General features: G+C 44.6%; 2 protein-coding genes across 2 annotated transcripts in view; both read left to right on the plus strand.

Moving 5' to 3' along the window:
- Positions 1 to 4,997, plus strand: part of SDHA (succinate dehydrogenase complex flavoprotein subunit A) — a 31,097-nt gene extending 26,100 nt beyond the window's left edge. The window contains exons 13-15 of the mRNA XM_045004840.1: positions 493 to 623; positions 1,320 to 1,433; positions 4,627 to 4,997. Coding sequence (XP_044860775.1) covers positions 493 to 623; positions 1,320 to 1,433; positions 4,627 to 4,713 — 332 coding nt within the window. The 3' untranslated portion in view covers positions 4,714 to 4,997. The remainder of the gene's footprint in view (positions 1 to 492; positions 624 to 1,319; positions 1,434 to 4,626) is intronic.
- A 2,759-nt stretch (positions 4,998 to 7,756) lies between these two features.
- FH (fumarate hydratase) overlaps positions 7,757 to 21,537 on the plus strand; it is a 33,150-nt gene continuing 19,369 nt past the window's right edge. Inside the window, exons 1-3 of the mRNA XM_045004842.1 lie at positions 7,757 to 7,910; positions 16,897 to 17,031; positions 20,912 to 21,022. Of these exons, the coding sequence (XP_044860777.1) occupies positions 7,788 to 7,910; positions 16,897 to 17,031; positions 20,912 to 21,022 (369 nt within the window). The 5' untranslated portion in view covers positions 7,757 to 7,787. The remainder of the gene's footprint in view (positions 7,911 to 16,896; positions 17,032 to 20,911; positions 21,023 to 21,537) is intronic.

Below are 21,537 nucleotides of genomic sequence, written 5' to 3' on the forward strand. Positions count from 1 at the left end.
AATAAAATTCTGCTGGAAAAGCTCTTTTGCCCAGCTACCCCCAAGGATTTTTTTAAAAAGTGACCTTAATTAAATTTGCAGCCAAATCTTGTGATCTGAAACAAACTAGAGGACAGAATTGTGTTTTGACACATTACATGGCAAGATTCCACCTTGTTTTTGGCATGCTCAGTCTTGAATAATATGTCGTTTTGACTCAGAGAGGTAATTGAGTTTGGTCTCTCAATTGTCTCTAGTAGTCACAGGCACATATCTCAAAACCACTATATACTTTTGCACAGTTAAGCAAGATTGTCAGTTTATGAAAGATGCAAGACTGGAAGAGAGCTTTGCAGGCTATGACTGAGATGCACTGATAATTGCACTGATAATTGCTTGCACTGTGACTCCTATGCTCTGTTTCCTAAGTACCAACAAAAAGAGAAAAATTGAGCTGAAGTTCTTAAATTTGTTGCTAGAATATTTTTTCAAAGTAGTGTAATATCTTGTTAGGTATTGTGTGGAATACTGACTTAGTGGAGACCTTGGAACTGCAAAATTTGATGCTGTGTGCTATGCAAACTATATATGGTGCTGAGGCTCGGAAGGAATCTCGTGGTGCTCATGCCAGAGAAGACTACAAGGTGTTTATGTACTTTATAACATTTAGCTTCATAAATATGTTTTTCATATGTGGGACCAACTTTCGTCAACAAACAAATATCTCTTGGTCTTAATTATACTTGTGTTTGGGGGGTGATTTCTCCCCCCCCCTCAGTCTGCATTGTTTATTCCTAAAACTCTCATAAATTAGATTCTTATTTAAGATATTTTTTTAAGTGTTCCTAATGTTGGCTTAAAGCTTGTGAAACTGGTTTATGGTCTGAATTGTGAGTAAATCCAAATGACTCTTTCACACCCCTCGATCAGTACCTCAGTAACCAGAGTCAGCTGGGTATTGATGTGATGAAAGCACAGCTCCTAGTCAGTCCTATTGAATCTTACTGTTTGAAATACTGATAAAGAAGATAGGAACAGTAATGATATGGTCACTGGATATATAAAAAGGATTGAAAAGAGTTAAACATTATATGCAGACGACATGCTCTAGAATTTCCACAAACTCAGTTACAATCCTACTTAACTTGCTGAAGCTCTGCAATGGTTTTTAAATAAAAGCAGGAATTGACATAAAATTTAGCAAAACAGCTTAATATTAGCCTACACTTGGTATAATGGCATTATAATTGGAAGAGACCTAATCTTGAAGGACGTTATTAAATGCATTTGCAAAATGCAATTCCTGGTCTACAGCATAATTGTTTCTTTTTACTGCTTAGGTAAGAGTAGATGAATATGATTTTTCCAAGCCAATCCAAGGGCAACAGAAAAGACCATTTGAAGAGCATTGGAGAAAACACACCCTTTCTTATGTGGATGTCAAGACTGGGAAGGTATGTTGGCTCTGGGCTTCGAGGGGTTTTTATCCCATCCTGTTGCTGTCAGTGGGGTGGAAATTGCATGATTGCAGTGGAAATGAGTTGAAGTTTTTACATAAAGTACCACATTGAGTTTTTCTAAATTACAACACTAATTCTTGAGTATATGAAGAACTAAATGTACAAGATGATAGAAGAGCCATTCCTGGCGACCATCACTGAATTGGTGTTTAGCAATTGACTTTTCACTTGGAGTAGGAATTGGAATAGTTTTTCAGCTTAGAACAGGCTAGTTCAACATTCTTATCATTACGCATTGATAATGCATGTTTTGATGCTTAGCATAAATCATTTATGGATTCAAAAAGAAATGTATTAAAAATCTGTGGTTTTACAAACTCCCTCCTGAGATGATCTACAGTATCCCTCCAATGTGAAGTACTGAGGATACCTCCCCCTCCAAGTGATTAACTTCCTCAGTTGGCCAGGAGAGTTATTGTTGAGTGGCATGAGGCACTCTTAGAATCATAGACTATCAGGGTTGGAAGGGACCTCAGGAGGTCATCTAGTCCAACCCCCAACTAAATTATCCCAGACAGGGCTTTGTCAAGCCTGACCATAAAAACCTCTAAGGAGATTCCACCACCTCCCTAGGTAACCCATTCCAGTGCTTCACCACCCTTCTAGTGATTTTTCTTTTCCTAAAATCCAACCTAAACCTCCCCCACTGCAACTTGAGACCATTACTCCTTGTTCTGTCATCTGATACCACTGAGAACAGTCTAGATCCATCCACTTTGGAACCCCCTTTCAGGGAGTTGAAAGCAGCTATCAAATCCACCCTCATGCTTCTCTTCTGCACACTAAATAAGCCTAATTCCCTCAGCTTCTCCTCATAAATCATATGCTCCAGCCCCCTAATCATTTTTGTTGCCCTCTGCTGGACTCTTTCCAATTTTTCCACATCCTTCTTGTAGCGTGGGGCCCAAAACTGGACACAGTACTCCAGATGAGGCCTCACCAATGCCAAATACAGGGGTATGATCACGTCCCTTGATCTGCTGGCAATGCTCCTACTTACCGTATTGTCCCGAGTATAGGCCGCACTTTTTCCCCCTAATTTAAGTCTTTAAATTAGGGGTGCGGCCTATAATCAGGAACTTAAAAAAAAACACAATAAAAATACTTAAAATCCCAGCCGCGGCCGGGAATCAGAGCGCTCTGGGCTGCCCGTGGCGGCGGGGAGCCCAGAGCCCTTTCAATCCCAGCCGCGGCGGGGAATCAGAGCGCTCTGGGCTGCCCGCCGCGGCGGGGAGCCCAGAGCCTTTTAAATCCCAGCGCGGCGGGGAATCAGAGGGCTCTGGGCTGCCCGCCGCGGCGGGGAGCCCAGAGCCCTTTAAATCCCAGCCGCGGCGGGGACTCAGAGGGCTCTAGGCTGCCCGCCGCGGCGGGGAGCCCAGAGCCTTTTAAATCCCAGCCGCGGCGGGGACTCAGAGGGCTCTGGGCTGCCCGCCGCGGCGGGGCGCCGAGAGCCTTTTAAATCCCAGCCGCGGCGGGGGACTCAGAGGGCTCTGGGCTGCCCGCCGCGGCGGGGATCCAATCGCCCTTCAACCCCCTGCCTCGGCCGGGACTCAGAGCGCTCTGGGGTGCCCGCCGCGGCGGGGAGCCCAGAGCCCTTTAAATCCCAGCCGCGGCCGGGACTCAGAGCGCTCTGGGTTGCCCGTCGTGGCGGGGAGCCCAGAGCCCTTTAAATCCCAGCCGCGGCTGGGACTCAGAGGGCTCTAGGCTGCCCGCCGCGGCAGGCAGCCCAAAGCGGTCTGTTTCCCCGCCGCGGCTGGGATTTAAAGGGCTCTGGGCTCCCCGCCGCAGCGGGCAGCCTAGAGCCCTCTGAGTCCCGGCCGCGGCTGGGATTTAAAGGGCTCTGGGCTCCCCGCCGCGGCGGGCAGCCCAGAGCGCTCTGATTCCCCGCCGCGGCTGGGATTTAAAGGGCTCTGGGCTCCCCGCCGCGGCGGGCAGCCCAGAGCGCTCTGTTTCCCCGCCGCGGCTGGGATTTAAAGGGCTCTGGGCTCCCCGCCGCGGCGGGCCGCCCAGCGCCCTCTGATTCCCCGCCGCGGCTGGGATTGAAAGAGCTCTGATTCCCCGCCGCGGCTGGGATTGAAAGAGCTCTGGGCTCCCCGCTGCAGCGGGCAGCCCAGAGCGCTCTGATTCCCCGCCGCGGCTGGGATTTAAAGGGCTCTGGGCTCCCCGCCGCGGCGGGCAGCCCAGAGCGCTCTGATTCCCCGCCGCGGCTGGGATTTAAAGAGCTCTGGGCTCCCCGCCGCAGCGGGCAGCCTAGAGCCCTCTGAGTCCCGGCCGCGGCTGAGATTTTCTTTAAGTTAAAAAAAGTTAAAAATTTAATTTTTTTAAAATAGCACCAAACTTTAAGGGTGCGGCTTATAATCAGGAGCGGCCTATACTCGGAACAATACGGTATACAGCCCAAAATGCCGTTAGCCTTCTTTGCAACAAGGGCACACTGTTGACTCATATCCAGATTCTCATCCACTGTAACCCCTAGGTCCTTATCTGCAGAACTGCTGCCTAGCCACTCGGTCCCTAGTCTGTAGCAGTGCATGGGATTCTCCCATCCTAAGTGCAGGACTCTGCACTTGTCCTTGTTGAACCTCATCACGTTTCTTTTGGCCCAGTCCTCTAATTTGTCTAGGTCCCTCTGTATCCCATCCCTTCCCTCTAGTGTATCTACCACTCCTCTTCCCTCAAAGACAGACTGTGCCTCCAAATGCTCCAAGACCCTGCTGGCTCAGGAGGCAAGAAGGGAACTAGAAATAAAACTCTGACCAGCTCTAATAAGCAAGATTTTTTTTATTTTATTTTAAACACTTTTGATTTTAAAAAATTGCTTTTTCACTAAACTTTTGCAAGTTTTTTTCCTTTTGAGTCAATTTTCTAGTTTTGATGCAGTACAAGAAATGAAAAAAACTAAAGTTCTGTCAAATGTTTTTTTGAGGAACTGTATAAATTTGTTTTTAAATTTTCCACAATATTGGCAATTTTTGACCAATTTTATTTTTTTAATTATATTAGGCCAGTTCCAGTTCTTTTTCATTATTGGGATTTAGCTGTAATTGTGAAGATTTTTCATGCTATCTTCTGGATTTTATGCAGTGGTTTGCTTTGCCTTAATTAAGACATTGTTTTATATTTTTAGGTTACTTTGAGTTACAGACCTGTAATTGACAAAACTTTAAATGAAGAAGACTGTGCAACAGTTCCACCTGCTATTCGTTCCTACTAATGATGGTTAGCTATCTAAATCAGTTTATGTAATTATGTATATGTCTGCCAGAGCTTGCTGGTATATGTGAACATATTAAGTATTCTCTTATTCAGAAAGCTACTGTTATGTTAGTGATGGTTGAAGAATGCTGTCTAGAGATTTCTCACTGATGCTCTGCTCGGTGGCTAGCATATCACCATTAAACAAACGTGCACAAAGCCGTACACTGATTTTCATCCCTTTGTCAAAACATTTGATGTGAACATACAGAACTAATGCCAAAATAAAATAATCTAAAACAACCCTGCCTACTTGTTACAGCTTTTCTTCTTTTTACTTTTTTTTAAAAACTTCTGGAGCGCTACACATTGAAATAAATGTAATGCATTTATTTTGAAAAAGGGGCTACTTGAGACTTGCATTTCATGATTAGGGGTGTGATTTAAAGTTAAGCCTCCAGGACAGTAACTTTGTCCTGTTGCATATTACCTATTTATGTTATAGTTGCTGTGGGAACTGTAACTTTGAATTTCTAAACCTAAGATTTAAAGAATCTGTTATGTTTCATTAGTGCACTGTAGGGCTTTTTTATTTTTATTTATTTGAAGAAACCTGATTATTTTACTACAAGGCAAATTGTTTCCTTTGAGCAAATATCCTCCACCCAAAGGCAGACTGAATAAACTGAACATATTCTTAGTCAAGTCAAAACCACTGGAAAAATTAAAGATTTACAGAATATTCCTATGGAGCATATATCTGAAGATGGATAAATTAGAGTGAATTCCCTAGAAAAGGACTTTTTTCTTCCTCCCAACCAAGAAATAAACAAAGGATCAGATTTATAGAACAGGGTTCTTTATAGCTTAATATTGTTACATATATCATGCTTAATGTTAACAATATAAAATGAAAAGCATACACTACAGAATTTCCTTAGCACACAAATACATCTTGTCTGCTAATCTGGATGGGCATGACAAACATGAATATTGTAATTAAATACTGTTGTGTATTTGCATAAAGAATTCCTTTTCTGTTAACTGACAAAAGGACTGCAGTACAGTATATGTAATTCTCTAAAATTGAGTTACGAAATGTTCCTTTACTCTTGATCAGTAGTTCTTAAAACTATGGGTTGGGCGTCTTAAGGGAGGCGTTAACTGTGTGCTTTTTGTAAAAGCTCTGGCAGTCAGCTTCTGGTGGCTGGGGCTCATGCAGGAGGGACGTGCAGACGACATGGAGATAAAGGGGCCAGTTGGAGCCCCACCACCTGAACTCAGACTCTCTTTTCCCCACCAGATTATAGGTGATAGTAATCCATTTCATATCACAAATACTAGCAACATCTTTGCTAGTACAGAACTTGCTAAACCCTTATGAGATGACTGACTCTTCTTAATTTATATTCAGCCATTTCTTTATCAGTACATATCAGATTATTCTAGTGTCGAGTTACAGGCACTTCACCATTTTTTAGAAATTGATTTTACTATGATCAACCTGGGAATATGTTGCTTGAAAGAAGGGATGATTCATCACATCTTAAAAACTTTTAAGTAAAAGGAAGGACTTAAAGCCACCTTTCACAGGTGAGGAGGTTAACTGTCCTTTACTTGAAGCCCAATCTTAACTATGAGACAGCTGGTTTTTCTTTTCTACTTAAAATAGTTGTGCCAGTTGTCTAACCCTCACTGGTTCCATTACTGAGTCTGACATGGTGCCTATTCAAGTGTGCTTCCCTTCTCATGGCAGTTCATTTCATGAGCTATCTTGGGTTACATGTGCACATGAACAACAAATATTTCTGGTACATGAACAATGTTCTGTCCCTGGGTCTGTGTACTAACAGCATCAAGATTTAATGAGTGGTCATAAATCCTAGATATCAGGGTTAGAAGGGATGTCAGGAGGTCATCTAGTCAAACCCCCTGCTCAAAGCAGGACCAATCCTCAAGTCCCTAAATGGCCCCCTCCAGGATTGAACTCAACTCTGGGTTTAGCAGGCCAATGCTCAAACCACTGAGCTATGAAATTAGGTTAATGTTTAAAGGAAGGGGCAAGTACAGGTTGGGTAAAAACAAATGCCAATAAAGCAAGGCCCTAGAGATTGCCAGTAGTACAGGGCAATGTATAGGACAAGGCACGACTGAGAAGAAAGGTAGCTTCTGTCAAGCGCTGCCCAGGTGCGTTCCCAGGAATGAGGCAGGCGCTGGTGGAGCTGTTCAAAGGATCAAGAAAGGATTTAACCTTTAATTCTCTAAGCACTTAAAATTGAACTTCAGTGGCGCCTGGCGGCCGCGGGGCTCGGCGTCTTGACTGGAGAGCGAGCGGGACGTGGCGATCTAGCCGCGCCGGTCCCAACACCGGGGTGTCTGGTAGCGGCGGGGCCCGGATCTCAGTTCCCGGTGCAGGGGTTCGCTCCGTGCTGACATTTACACGGGTCGGGCCGGGCAGCTCCCACCTGCCGCCCGCTCAGAGCCACTCTCCCGGGCGGGGGGGGGGGGAATCCCAAGGCAAAGGCGGCCCAGGCTGCCCCTTCTTCCCGCCCGCGCCATGAACGGAGGCGGCGGCCGCGGCTACGACCGGCCCGAGGCCCCGAGCGGAGCCCGCCTCATGCGGAGCCCGGGTGACCGATGTACAGAGCCGCGGGCGTCACCTCACCGCGACCCGCCTCAACAGGCCCCAGCCCCCGGCGCTGCTCGGGGGCGGCCGGCGCCGAGGCGCCGTTCCCCTGGGCGGGCCCCATCACCCGGGGCCTCGCCAGCCACGCGCTCGGCACTTGCGCTGTCGCTCCCCCCACGACAGGCAGCAGCTGAGTTGCTAATGCGCACGCTCAGCTTCCCTCACACATGCGTAGTAGCCTCCAAGAGCCGCCGCGGAGGGGGGGCGTAGGAACCGACCCCACCCCTTGCTGCGCTTTTCGCCGCTTGGCAATTGGCTTCCGCGTGGTTGGGCCCGCCTCCTGGTGCCCGCTCCCGGCTGTTGATTGGTCTGCCTAGAGGCGGGGCCTGCCTTTCCCCATGGCACTTGCTGTCAGAAAGTAGCTGTGCCCCGCCCCCTTCGTCGCGGCTTCTGTGCTCCCGCTCACCATGTACCGCTCACTCCGGCCCCTTCAGCGCCTGGGCAGCACGCGGGGGCTCCTCGCGCTCCAGCCGCCGCGCGCCGCTCTCCTGTGCCAGCCTCAGCAGCTGCCGCCGCGCGCCGCCGGGATGGTGAGGACGTGTCCGGGTCTCGCGTCGGGCGCGGGGGGGAGGGGCGGTGACCTCTAACTGCTACCGCCAGCCGCCCCTCCCCCCGGGGGGGGGGTGTGCGGGGGTCGAGCTGAGGGGCCGCGCTCCGGCCAGTGGGGCCGCGGTCGTGCAGCCTCCCCCCACTCAGCGTCGGGCCGCCGCGCGGGGCGGGTCTGGGGGACCCGAATTTGAGCCTGGGCCTGTTAACCCCTCACCCCCGCTGAGCTCGAGTCCCGCCGGGTCCGACGCCCCTGGCTGGGGAGAGCTCGGCTGCGGCTGGCGGCGGCTCGTCCTTAGGCGCCTGGAGCCCGCGGCGATGGGCGGCCCGGACCTCTCCCGCGTCCAGCCACCGCCGAGCAGGACGCGGGACCCAAAATAGGGTGGGCCTGGTGCGCGCCCAGGTCCTGCACCGCTGTCGCTATCTCCGGCCCTTTCGTCTGTCCCCGGGACATCGCTAGGATTGGCGAGGATGGAAAATGCGCTAACGTGTTTAATGGCTCTTCCAGGGGGTGGGGATGGGGATGGGGCCCCCTCCGCCACTGAAAACCTTTGACCTGCACAGCAATGCTCACCCCAAGCTGACAGTCTGTAGTCAGTTGCAGTAAATGGGGGTCATGCTGCAGTCTAAAAACACACACGCTGTGCAAATACGATTGTAAATCTGACCATTAAAATTTCCTCCCTTTCAGATAGGAGGAGGAAAACTGCACCTCCTGTAATGTCACTTTTCAGATCTCCATCAAATTGTCAAAAGCTTCCAGGAAAAAGTGGGAAGTTAGGATAGGACATTGTTCCTAAAACAGGCTTTTTAAAATGTTGATTCTGTATTTTTACAGTTTAATGGGGGTACAAAGGGACAAACTTCCAAATTAATGAACAAACCAAATGACGCTATTTTGAAATGTGGGGGAATTGGAATTCAATATTTAACTTAAAACAAACAGACATGTAACTTATAAACCACTGGCCTATCATCACTCTGATAATTTTGTTTGTGTATCCCTCCAGATTTTCCTAGCACATTTTTTTGAGTTACTAAGATCTAATAAGCAACATGCGTTCTCTGAGCTGTGCCAGACAAATGTATGACTTGTACTGTAAGACAAGCTTGTCATTCATGATATAGTTGATTGATAGTATTTAAACTCTTATTAAAAAATGAGCGGGAGACACCAGTTGTCCAAAGCTGCATTCTGAGTGGACCTTTCTGGTGTCACATTTGTGCTCCAGCTCACAACAGGGTACTCCTGGGACCTCATCCCTCACATTAAAACTTAAGTTTATCCCTATTCCTGTGTTGTTTCTTGGGTGAGGGCAAAAAAAGACCAATGTAGTTAAAATAAATTGTTTGTCATAACCTCTGGTTTGAAGTAACTGAAAAAAAAAATGCATACAGGTTTTAGTTGCAAAACCAGTTAATTCTGTAATCAATATTCACTTCTGCCTTTTCCAGCACTACTTTTTCTCCTTTGTTTTTTGCTGCCTAGCTGCCTGAGGAATGGAAGTACTGTGAAAACCCATATAGCTCACTGTCCTTTTTTGGTAGAGGGTGAAACTATGTTAATGAGAATACAGTAAAATCTAATGGTTTCGATGTAACTTAATTTTCTGATAACTAATCAGGAAGTGTTCCTCAGAAAGTAAAAGTGGAGGATGAGCTCAAACAGCCTTTTGAGTTTGAATGGAAAGCTTTATGTTTTGGTTTATTTTTTACCCAAACATTTCTTGTAGTAAAGGTCTTCAGAAAGAGCACACTTTTTCAATCATAACTGAAGGGTTTTCCCAAGGAGCACTTTGTTTAGTCACCTGAAGGCAGTAATCATCATCCAGTTCTTGATTGCTTGCTTATACTGCAAAATCAAAAAGATGTGAAGTAAAACTGAAGGAGCAGAAAATGCCCTTAAGCTCTCAAACAAATTGTATCCAAAGATGGGTAACTTCTCACAAATCACCTTTGCTAACTTCATTGACAAAAGAGAGTATGGAAAAAGCTTCAGGGGCATGAATGGAAGTAATGAAATTTTAATATTCCTAATTCTCCAAAATGTCACCTGTAATTTAGGACAGTAGAGAAAAGGTGTATATAACGGTTCTTTATTTTTTTATTATTGGGAGCTACTTCTTACAGTGGAAGGATACATTGCAGACAAACTGTACTTTGTAAAGTGTGTTTTTGGGTGGAGGGAGGGGATAAAATCATTGAGCAGATACAAGCCACTTCAAGATGTGCACTTTTCCTAGTGTCTGAAGACATGCAGCAAAATACGCCAATGTACATAGACCCTGCCATGACTTTCTGCTGTTTTGCTACCAGTAGAGCTAAACTGCACATCATTTAAAGTGATATATTTTAAACTGAGGCTGGAAAGGCTGCGTTCCTTCTCTCCTCAGTTGAGTGCTACAAAATATACGTTTCTTTTTATTGTGCTTTGCTGCACAAATTCAGCAAATTAAATGAGGTTGAAAGAAATCTTTCTAAAAACTCCTGCTTGTTGAAACTAGAGTAGAATTTTTTATAGTACGCATTATTGCAATTGTCCTGCTCTTTTGAGTTCTCCATTGCATTATGGTGCAATGAGTTTTAACATCAAAACAGTTAGTCACTAGCTAAGAGGTAAAAGTACAGTTATATTTGCTTAGATTACTTAAGCTCTGCACTGTATTTTTGGCCAGAGGACACATGAGTAGGACTTCTGAAAAGCTGGGCTTTATTTTGTAGGGTAGAGAATGTCAATTCTGAGCTGTGCCTTGCAGGAGGCATAACACAGCAGGTTTAAACCAGAAACTAGCAGACTTGCATAGCCACCTTGGCTTCTCCATGACCTAGAAAATCTGGGGTAGGACTGATTTTAATCATGATCAAGGCTTGGTCTACACTACAGAGTTACGTACAAGCAGCTTACATCGATCTAACTCTGTAAGGGCTTGTCTACACTGGCAAGTTTTGTTGCCAAAAACTGCCTTTTGGCAACAAAACAGTGATAGCGTACACACTGCAAGGTCCCTTTTTTCAAAAAAAAACCTGCCTAGATTTGACGACAAAAAACTTCCACCCCTGCAAGAGACTTGTCTTTTCCCCTCCCTTTATTGTCGACAAACAGCCAGTGTAGACACCACAGGTTTTTTTTTCCGATTTTATTGGCCTCCAGAAAGCATCCCACAATTCTCATGCCGCTGCTCTGATCAGCGGTTTGAACTCTGGTGCCCTGCAGCCAACTTGCCCCTCCCCCTTGCAAGCCCTGGGATTTTAAAATCTCATTTCCTGTTTGCTGGCTTCCCAGAGGAGCGTCCCAGGTGAGCATGGCTGGCTGTTGCACCAAACGCGCTCCTGCTTGGACCACCGCTGAGTTGTTGGATCTGATCAGTATATGGGGAAAGGAGTCAGTTCAGTCGCAGCTGTGAGTGACTCATAGGAATCAGGACACATATGGGCAAATTTCTCGGGGCTCATGCGAAAAGGGCTATGATCGGGACACACATCAATACAGAGCGAAGATAAAGGAGCTGAGGCAGGCGTACCATAAGGCGCGGGAGGCATACCATCGCCCCGGTGGTGCACCTAAGACCTGCTGCTTCTATAAGGAGCTGAATGCTATCCTCAGTGGTGACCCCATCTCCATCGCTGATTGCCCCATGGATACTTTGCATGCAGCTGCAGCAGATGCACTGTTCTTTGCCAACCCCATCCCCCTCTATGCCACACATTCCTTTTCACTTCACAGCACTCCTGAATTTCCCCATCACTCTACCCCCTCTCACAGCTTGCACAATAATAGCTGGAGCTACACACAGTTGTGAGGTTTTATCTTTTTTAACAATAAATGAAGGCTAAGGTATTTAATGGTACAGCATTTTTATTCTGTGTTCTACAAAAGCATATAGCAATCAATTCACTCTAGGGAACAGGTTCCCAAATCATTGTGTTGCTCGTATCTTGGGCCCCAAAATTATACATGGATGCAACAGGGAAGCAACTCCAAAGCAGACGTGTTACTGCCCTGCATTGTCAAAGTGGTTCCTCAAAGCCTCTCTGTTGTTAATAGCAGCCCTCTGGGCTCCTCTGACAACCCTAGCATCTGGCTGTTCAAACTGTGCTGCCAAGCGCTCTGCCTCAGTGCCCCACACCTGAGCAAACATTTCATCCTTAGATTTACACAGATTATGCAAAGTGCAGCACACGGCTATGACCATGGGAATATTATCCTTGGTAAGGTCTAGCCTGCCATTTAAACACCTCCAGCAAGCTTACAAATGGCCAAAGACACATTCGACTACCATGTGACACCTGCTCAGCCTGTTGTTAAAACACTTCTTGCTGTTGTCCAGGTGCCTTGTGTAAGGTTTCATGAGCCAGGGCTGTAAGGGGTAAACAGGGTCTCCCAGGATTACTATGGGCATTTCCACATCCACCACTGTGATCTTGTGATCTGGAAAGAAAGTCCCCGTCTGTACAGGCCACTGTTCCCGAAGATGCGTGTCTCATGCGCCTTTCCAGACCAGCCTGCATTGATGTCCGTGAAACACCCCCAGTGATCCACAAGCACCTGCAACACCATGGAGAAGTATCCCTTTCTATTGATGTGTTCAGAGGCAAAGTGGTCTGGCGCTAAAATTGGAATGCGTTTGCCATCAATTGCCCCGCCACAGTTAGGGAAACCCATCTCCGCAAAGCCATCCACTGTTTCATGCACTTTTCCTAGAGTCACAGTCCTCTGCAGCAGGATGCGATTTATTGCCCTCCACACTTGGAGTAATACAGCCCCAACAGTGGACTTTCCTGCTCCAAATTGATTTGCGACTGACCTGTAGCAGTCTGGATTCACCAACTTCCACACAGCGATTGCAACACGCTTCTCTACCGGAAGGGCAGCTCTCAACCTGGTGTCCTTGCACCACAGGTCGGGGGCCAGCTCAGCACATAGCTCCATGAAGGTCGCTTTACGCATCCTGAAGTTCTGTACCCACTGGTCATCATCCCACACCTGCATGACACTGCGATCCCACCAATCAGTGCTTGTTTCCCTAGTCCAAAAGCGACAGTCCACCGTATGCAGCTTCTCTGTGAAAGCTTAAAGCACTGATAAGTTGCTGCTGTCCATATGACACTTGGGTGTCTGCAATTCATCCTCTGCTAACTTTGCGAGTAACTCAGAGTAACTGTGCTGCCATGCATGATGTCCTCACGATAGCTAACAGCGCATAAGAGAGAAGTGCGGGATCCATCCTCTCTCACTACAGATGCTGGCGCGCACTGCAAAAGAATGACAGTTGGAAAAATGGCACAAAAGGAAAACAGAGACCTTTGGAGGGGTGGGACACAAAGCGGTGCATGATGGTACATTTTGCACATCCCAGGATGCGCCGCACTCTGTTTCCACGTTCCCACAACACCGAGTGATGGATGTTGTCGCCAGGCACTGTGGGATACATACCCACAGTCCATTGCTCTCACTGTTGACAAAGGTGCCCCAAATGTGGACATGATCTGTCAACAGAGGGAGCAAAGATAGACACGCTTTGGCAACTGCTTTTGTCGATTTTTTTCCTTGGCGATATTAGTTAGATCAAAAAAACTTGTCAGTGTAGACAAGCCTTAAATGTCTACACTACAACTGATGTAAGTCACCCCCTACACCGACCTAATAACTCCACCTCCATGAGAGGTGTGGCACTTAGATCGATGTAGTTAGGGCGATGCAGTGTCTGTGTAGACGTGTTTCTTATCACTGTTGGCTGTGAGCCCTGCATGGGGTGGGGAGGTGCTCCAGCTGTCAGTGCCTCACAGTGCCCCACACAGATAAGATGGCGTACTGTGGACATGAACCACTGCAGTAATTACTGTGGTGCCTGTACATTGACGTAACTTAAGTTGACTTAATTTTGTAGATCAGACAAGGCCTAAATCAGCAAGCAGAAAATCTTGATTTAAATAATGGATTAAAATCTTGTTTTATGTTTGCACTTTTTAGTTATTTTTATTAAAGGAATTACACTTTTAGATAAGCAATTATATAGCTTCACACATGTATCCAGATTCTTAAATTTTATAATTGCATTATCTTAGAAAATGGTGAATGATTCATTTCTTATTTACTAGATTATTTTTCCTGTGATTTGTGTAAAGCTGCATTTGGATGGAAATTGGAAATCAATTAAGAATACACAAACAGTATTCAAAAAATGTTTTGGTAGTTAACTAAAAATACCTTAAATGTGCTGCATATATAAACACTTTTTCTTATCAAAACATGTCTTACATTTAAAATTAACTGATTTATTAAACAGGAAATATTAACTGTAGTCAATTGATTTATTTTTCTGGTCATTGTTTCCTTCAGGACCCTTTCACATCTCATTTTTATTCATAGATTAGAAGAGGAAAACAGCTTTTTTGCTTTTTCAACTCCCCATCAGTTTTTCAATTTTGAATGAACTAGTAATTGAACTAAACTAGCTTAATAAACTGAAATGAAGAAAGTATTCTGTTCTTACCTGCAGAGGAGGCTATTTGCTGTCAAAAGCTGGTTTAGCATTTCGGGAAACTCTGGTTGGACGTGCTTAGCCAGTGACTTCCACGAGTTTGTTGGTTTGATTTTCTTTAATACTTTAATACAGTAAATGTACTGCTTGAGTATTGTTATTTAAGTTAAATTATTTTAATATAGTAAGTCTAAACCTTGATATATGTTGTTCATAATTTCAAATTTAGTTTAAAATAGGTTTATTTTTAATAATGTATTTAATTTATTTAAATAAATAAATAGCATTTCCATTTTTTAAAATTTATTTTTATCCATCCTGATACAAATCACCCCAGACATGCTTTGTTACATCCTTTCAAAGAAGGTTGTTTGGCTCCATTATGCCACAAGAGAACTGTAGGAAGAGCTATAGTGGGGAGTGGGATCAGGACCTTCAGTTCTAAGTAGTAGCATGCAGAAGGATAAACTGAACATATATATAGATAGATAGTGTGTGTGTATATATATATATTGTATACACAATGTGTATGTAGCCTGTGAAATTCACTGTGACAGCATGCAGTCACATAGTGGACTTCTTAAACATTTGCATTGCTTTAGGTGATACCATTTGTAGTTATACAAACATTAGATTAATCCAAATTAACTCAGGAAGAAATTCTTTACCCCACCTATTACAGATTTGCATGACTGAGTGGCAAAATAGGGCTTTTTGCCTGTCTGAAGCATCCGCTGGATAAAGGGTACTGACTTGATAGATCAGTAGTCTGATTGGTTATGGTGATACTTATATTTTGGAACAGAGGAAAAAATTAGTCTTTGAATTGTTGAAGGCTGTTTGTCAGAAATGATAGAGTTAAACACTGGAAGGCACGTAAGTCAAAGAAATTGATCCTTCAGTTATGATTTCATAAAAACACAGTTTTATTTGTGAAACATGCATTCTGATATTCGTGATGGTTCACAGGTCAGTGGCCTGTTGGCTGTGGTCAGTCCTAGCTGTTTGTTGTTTTAATTTTCCCCATTGTTGACACTGGAACTTTGCAAGTTTTGAGAAATAGGTTCTGCCCCAGTGGAACTTAGGTTTTGTTTTTTTTATCTAAAGGCCATTTAGTTAAAATTATTTTACATCTCTGAGTATATCTGTTTCTGGTGACTAGCTGTTGGTATAGTGGTGATTTCAGTATTAGATCTATATTCATTTCCATCAATTTGTCTCATGGGGACAAAGTTTCAAATTTGGCTGCTTCAATTAGGTTCCCAAATAGAACACCTGGGTATTTATGGAACCAAATACCAGTTACAGATACTTCAGAGCTGATTTGAATATCAGTGCCTGGCATGTGTATCAATACAAAGGGTAAGTTTAGTCACTGTCCAAGTGAAGCGTTGGCTGTAGTAAGACAAAATATAGAAAATGTTCAGCAGATGATAGATCGAGTGTATGTGAAAGATCTAGGCAACTAGAGTAAGATAAAGAAAAATAAGAGGAACTAGATTATAGTTAGAGTAAGAAGCGTGAGTCTTCTTTTACATTGTCCTCAGTAAAGGATTCCTTTTTCTCCCCTATGGCCAAATAAGAAGGCAAGCATTATTGATTGAAGAGGATGGATGGTGCTTCTTTCAGAGAAAATTCCTGCTGTTCCTAGCTGAGAGATAGGAGGGAAAATTGTGCCCTGCTTTACCTGGTGGAATCCCATATGTTTTTGGTCATCTCACAAAAATTGAACGTTTAAAAAAAAAAAACCAACGAAACTTTTAACTCTTCAATATACAAATAGGTCAACTAAAATGTATTTGCTCCTAGCTATATAAAATATTGTAACAGGAGTATATCATATGCGTTGAATGTTGTATGAAAACTTTATTATGGACATTTTTCCTCTTACTGAACGACTACTATTGTTGACAATAACATGCCTGGTATCCTAGGACTTCGATAAAAATGGACCCTCTTGTCCCAAGCAATGTTAATTTTTAGACTGAGTTTTCTCTAAACACATGTCACATACACAGAGATCTGGATTTTGTACTTTCAGCTTTTTTAATTGAAGCCAGCAGGATAGGTGATTATGCTTTGTTAGGTGAATTGGTAATTTGTTGACTAGAAGCAGATGTGTTCTTGGCTTGAAAGAAACTGAATGCTTCGTAAGGATGAATTATTCCATACAACAGGCAAGAGAAGACTTGTCTCTCTCAAACCACTTACTGCTGGCTGACCATGATCCAGTACTGAATTATGTATTAACCATATTAACACTTGTGACTCTTCTCTAGTGCAGTAAAGAGTGCTTCAAAACCAGAAAAATGTTAAAAAAATGGAAAACCCTGGGATGCAATGTTAAAATTTATTTCATGGCCATCTGTGTGTCTGTAGCATTTCCCCCCCTCATTTGTGGGGTTATCTTGTTTCGTCTTACTAGGTATGAGGCATTTATTTTCTTTCTAAAGAAATTTGCTTACCTGTTTTTTTTTTTCCTCCTCAGGCTAGTCAAGACTCTTTTAGAATAGAATATGATACCTTTGGCGAATTAAAGGTCCCAAATGACAAGTATTACGGTGCCCAGACTGTGAGATCTACAATGAACTTTAAGATAGGTGGTGTTAGCGAGAGGATGCCAGTAAGTAACTTGAATCTACGTTGATTTTTATTTTTTACAGTATAAACTCATTTAAACATAAGAATAAGTCTGTTTTCCTTATCGTCTTGCTAGGAACTAGTTAGGAATACAAGATTAACAGTACCTTCCAATTATGATTGGAAGGCTCAGTCCTCATGTCAAGGTCTTGTTCATGTTTGAGTGATTGCACATGTCTATACCACTGTAGGTGTGTGCATGCCTCGTGCACAGATGTTGGAGATGTTTTCCCCTCAGTGGTACCTGTCAGGATGGCTTGAGTGCCCCTACTGCTGCACACCACTCTGTGCTGGTATAAGAGGGCATAACCACCCCTGAGCCCAGTCACTTCCTTCTTACTGCCAGTAATGATTGTCAGAGCGATCTCAGACTTGTTAACTCAAGTGCTTCCCTCACTTGTTGTTAATAGTTGCAGTTAATTATTGTTAGCTGTTCGAATTTTTCTCAAGTATGTTAGTGTTAGGTTTCTGTGTTTGTATTCTTTGGGACTGTTTCTTTTCTTTCAGTACTACGCTCCATACTGGAATGATGCCTCGCTTCCCAGGCTTTAAGTCTTGCAGGACATATTCAAAGCCCATGCCAATCGGTAAACCTCATCCGACCTGCCTGAAGTCATTAACGTGGGCCTCACCTAAACACAAGTGTCATTTGCAAGGGCTTCAAACCCTGCTTGAAAAAGGATAGAGCAGCAAGTCTTAAGTGCTTGCTTATGGAAGCAGTACTTGGACTCCTAGCCAAGTCATCTCATGGGAAGAGCATCCCAAGTATTTTAGTGTCAGTATGGAATGCTCCAGCAGATGTATTTTTGTCTCATTGATCCTGATCCCCAGTACTGAAGAAGAAACCCAGACATTCCTTGGGCTCGGGCTCTTGTTCATCAACCTTGGTATCGAAGCTAGAGGCAAGTGTGTGACAGAGAGAGCCACAGCAGAAGCCTCGCCTCTGAAGAGGGGGTTGCTGCCTCCAGAGCCTGTACCAAGTCCGTCAAGGTTGTCCTCTGAGAGGTGTTTAAGGAACCAATAATCAATGCTGCTCCCATCTACTCCAGAGGCATAAGCTGCCGCAAGAGACTTGCTTAGTCTCTCGGTTCCAGTTTCATTAGCACTGGAAACCATCCAACCAGTTCCTGCTCCTGCAGCTCACCCCTCACTGCACCGAGAGCCCCCGGTACCACTATCTAGACTTCCTCCCAAATCTGTTCTATCTAGAGGGAAACCTTACATGATTTTCCTGGTACTGCCATCCCCGGATTCAGGATACCTTGCTCCAGTACTGTCTGCATCAGCGCCTGCATTATCAGAAGCCTCGGACTCCTTGTTCACTGACTTGGACATGTGGGCACTTACCCTCTTTCAAGATCATCAGGTCCATGGACAATGCAGCAGCCCCAGTGTTGGCCTTTTCCTAAGGTGTAATGGCCCTGACAAGGATGGGTTCCGGGTCCATACCAGAGACCACTTTGGGCTCCTGGGAGTGTCCCTCCTTTACCCAGGACCTCACCTCAACCATCTTGACAATCATGGGGAGCTCATTGGATACAATGGCACTGGGAACATCATTCACAGATACCTGACATTGAGTCAGGCACCATGAGCATTGATGTCCAGTACTATAACTGGTCACAGCCAACTAGGTCCTTCTTGAGTAGCTTTTCCACTATAGATTATGGAGTTGCCACCAGTTGCATCCTTGTCTTTGCATCAGACAAAGCTATTGATTCAATGAGAGATTCATCTCCTCTGGAAGACCACAGAGCCCACCAAGATCTCCTGAAAAGAGTGGCCTCGGTGCTTGGCATCCAAGCAGAAGAGGTACATAAGAGTTCTCACAAGTTGGTGGACATGCTAGTGTCTGGCACCCCAGTTAAAGTTTCTCTGCTAATCAATGAAGCAGTAATGGAGCCGGTCAAGACTCTTTTTTGGCTCCCACAGCAAAATGAGCTGAGAGAGAAGATACTTCCTTCCTTCTAAGGGGTATGAATGTTTTTACACTCACCCCTCTTCGGATTCTCTTGTAATGGCAGCCACCAATGGGCGGGAAACACAGGGACAACAGGCCTCCATGCCTAAGAGCAAGGACTCAAAAAGGCCTGACTTGTCACAAACTTCATTACTCAGGGGCCTGCGGCTAAGGATTGCTTACCAATATGCGCTCCTGAGTTGATACAACTACATGGTCTGGGAGGGGTTTGGGGTGTGGGCTCCAGCCTTACCTTGAGTGGCTCCGGGGTGGCAGCAGCGCGCACCTGAGCCAGGGCAGGCTCCCTCCCTCCCTCCCTCCCTGCCTGCCCTGGCCCTGTGCCGCTCCCGGAAGCAGCTGGCACCACGTCCCTGCGGCCCCTGGCTCAAGTACCAATTGTCGACATTTGTAAAGGAGCGACTTGGTCATCAATTCACATCTTCGCTTTCATTATCATTAGTTGTCACGCCATAGACTATGCCAGTTTAACATGGGTGTTTTACAATCACTGTTCAGGTAGACTCTGAACACCCTTCCGTAGCTATTTCTGGAGCATCGCAGTGGAATTGACATGTTAATCTTTTCTTCTTCTTCGAATTACCTACCTTCCTGTAACTGTTGTTCTTCAAGCTGTATTGCACATGTCCATTCCACGACCCTCCCTCCTTCCCTTCTCTATTGGAGCACATCCAGTCTGAAGGAACTGAAGGGGGTCGGAGGTGGCTCTGTGCTCTTATACCAGCTTGTAGTGGTGTGCAGCAACGGGGGGTACTGGAGCCATCCCAACAGGTACCACTGAGGGGGAAATATCTCCAACATCTGTGCATAAGGAATACAACATCTGTGCACCTACAGTGGAATGGATGTGTGCAGCATATCTTGAAGAACAACAGTAACAGAACGATAGATAACTGTTTCTTTCATGGAGTGAACTGTTGAATCATTGAGCCTGCCCATAAAGAAATTACTGAAAGGCTATGTTAAACTTTTTTTAGTGATTTTTATTGTGGTACTTACCTCTGAGGATTTTTTAATAGCAAGTTTGAATAGAAGACTGTGGTTTTAGTTTTGCTGCAAATTTGTTGTATGGATTCTAAGCTTTGTATAAGGCAGCGGTTCTCAAACTGTGGGTCAGGACCCTAAAGTGGGTTGCGACCCTCTTTGAATGGGGTCACCAGGGCTGGCTTAGACTTGCTGGGGTCCAGGATGGAAGCTGAAGCCCTTGAGCTTCAGCTTTGGTCCCCCTGCCCAGAGTGATGGGGCTCAGGCTTTTCCCCCCCGGGCAGTGGGGCTTGGGCAGGCTCAAGCTTCAGTCCCTCCTCCTGAGGTCATGAAGTAATTTTTGTTGTCAGAAGGGGGACGCAGTGCAGTGAAGTTTGAGAACCCTCATATAAGGTAAACAGAATTATGGACAGTACCAGTTATCTTTATTAAAGAGTTAGTCACTAAATAAAATGACGTTCTTGTCCTCAGTGTAGGTTGCCCCATTTTCTCTGCAACTGGACAAATTGAAACAATATAGTGCTAGGGTACCCACAGTTTTCCAGGTATATATTTGCATATACTTTCAAGTGAAACCTGTAATAAGACCCATCTCCAAGAAGGCAACTGATTTTTCTGATCTGTAGGTGTGAGTGTCACTTCACGACACACTATATACCAAAACAGACTTTAAGTACTAAGGAAAAAGAATTGCAAAGTTCTCTTTACAATTTTTTTTTCACTGCTTGGTCAGACGTTATTTCAGTGGATGCGTACGCCATACAGCATACGTTGTCTTGTGAACTACCTGATTGCCTTCTTGCTAGATTTAGCTTTAGAAGGAGTTATAGAAACCTTGTGACTTCCTGTATTTTCTATACCTAACACATTCACATCTTTAAACATATTTTTGAAATTTCAGGTTCAAGTTATAAGAGCTTTTGGCATCTTGAAACGAGCAGCTGCTGAAGTAAATCAGGATTATGGTCTTGATCCGAAGATTGCTAATGCCATTATAAAGGCAGCAGATGAGGTAGGAGAAAAGTGTTCAAAACACCAGGACTATACATCAAATTATTTCAGTGTAAAATAGCTTTCCATAGGAACAGATGATTCTGAAAAAATGCGTGGATTCCAAAGCCAGAAGGGACCACTGAGATAATCTAGCTTGACCTCCTAAATAATACAGGCCTCAGACATTCCCCAAAATAATTCCAATAATTCCCCAAAACTATCCAGTCTTGATTTTCAAATTGCCAGTGATGGAGAATCCACTATGACCCTTGGTAAATTGTTCCAATGAATATTTACCCTCACAGTTAAAAATGTACACCTTATTTCCAGTCTGAATTTGTCTAGCTTCAACTTCTAGCCATTGGATAATGTTTTACCCTTGTCTGGTAGTCTGAAGAGCCCATTATCAAATATTTGTTCTGTGTGTAGGCACTTATAGACTGTAATCATCCTTAACCTTCTCTTTAAGATAAATAGATTAAGCTCCTTTAAAGCCTGTTTTCTAATCCTTTAATAATTCTTGTGGATCCACTT

Source organism: Mauremys mutica, chromosome 2 (genome assembly GCF_020497125.1).
Source record: "Mauremys mutica isolate MM-2020 ecotype Southern chromosome 2, ASM2049712v1, whole genome shotgun sequence".
Lineage (NCBI taxonomy): Eukaryota > Metazoa > Chordata > Testudines > Geoemydidae > Mauremys > Mauremys mutica.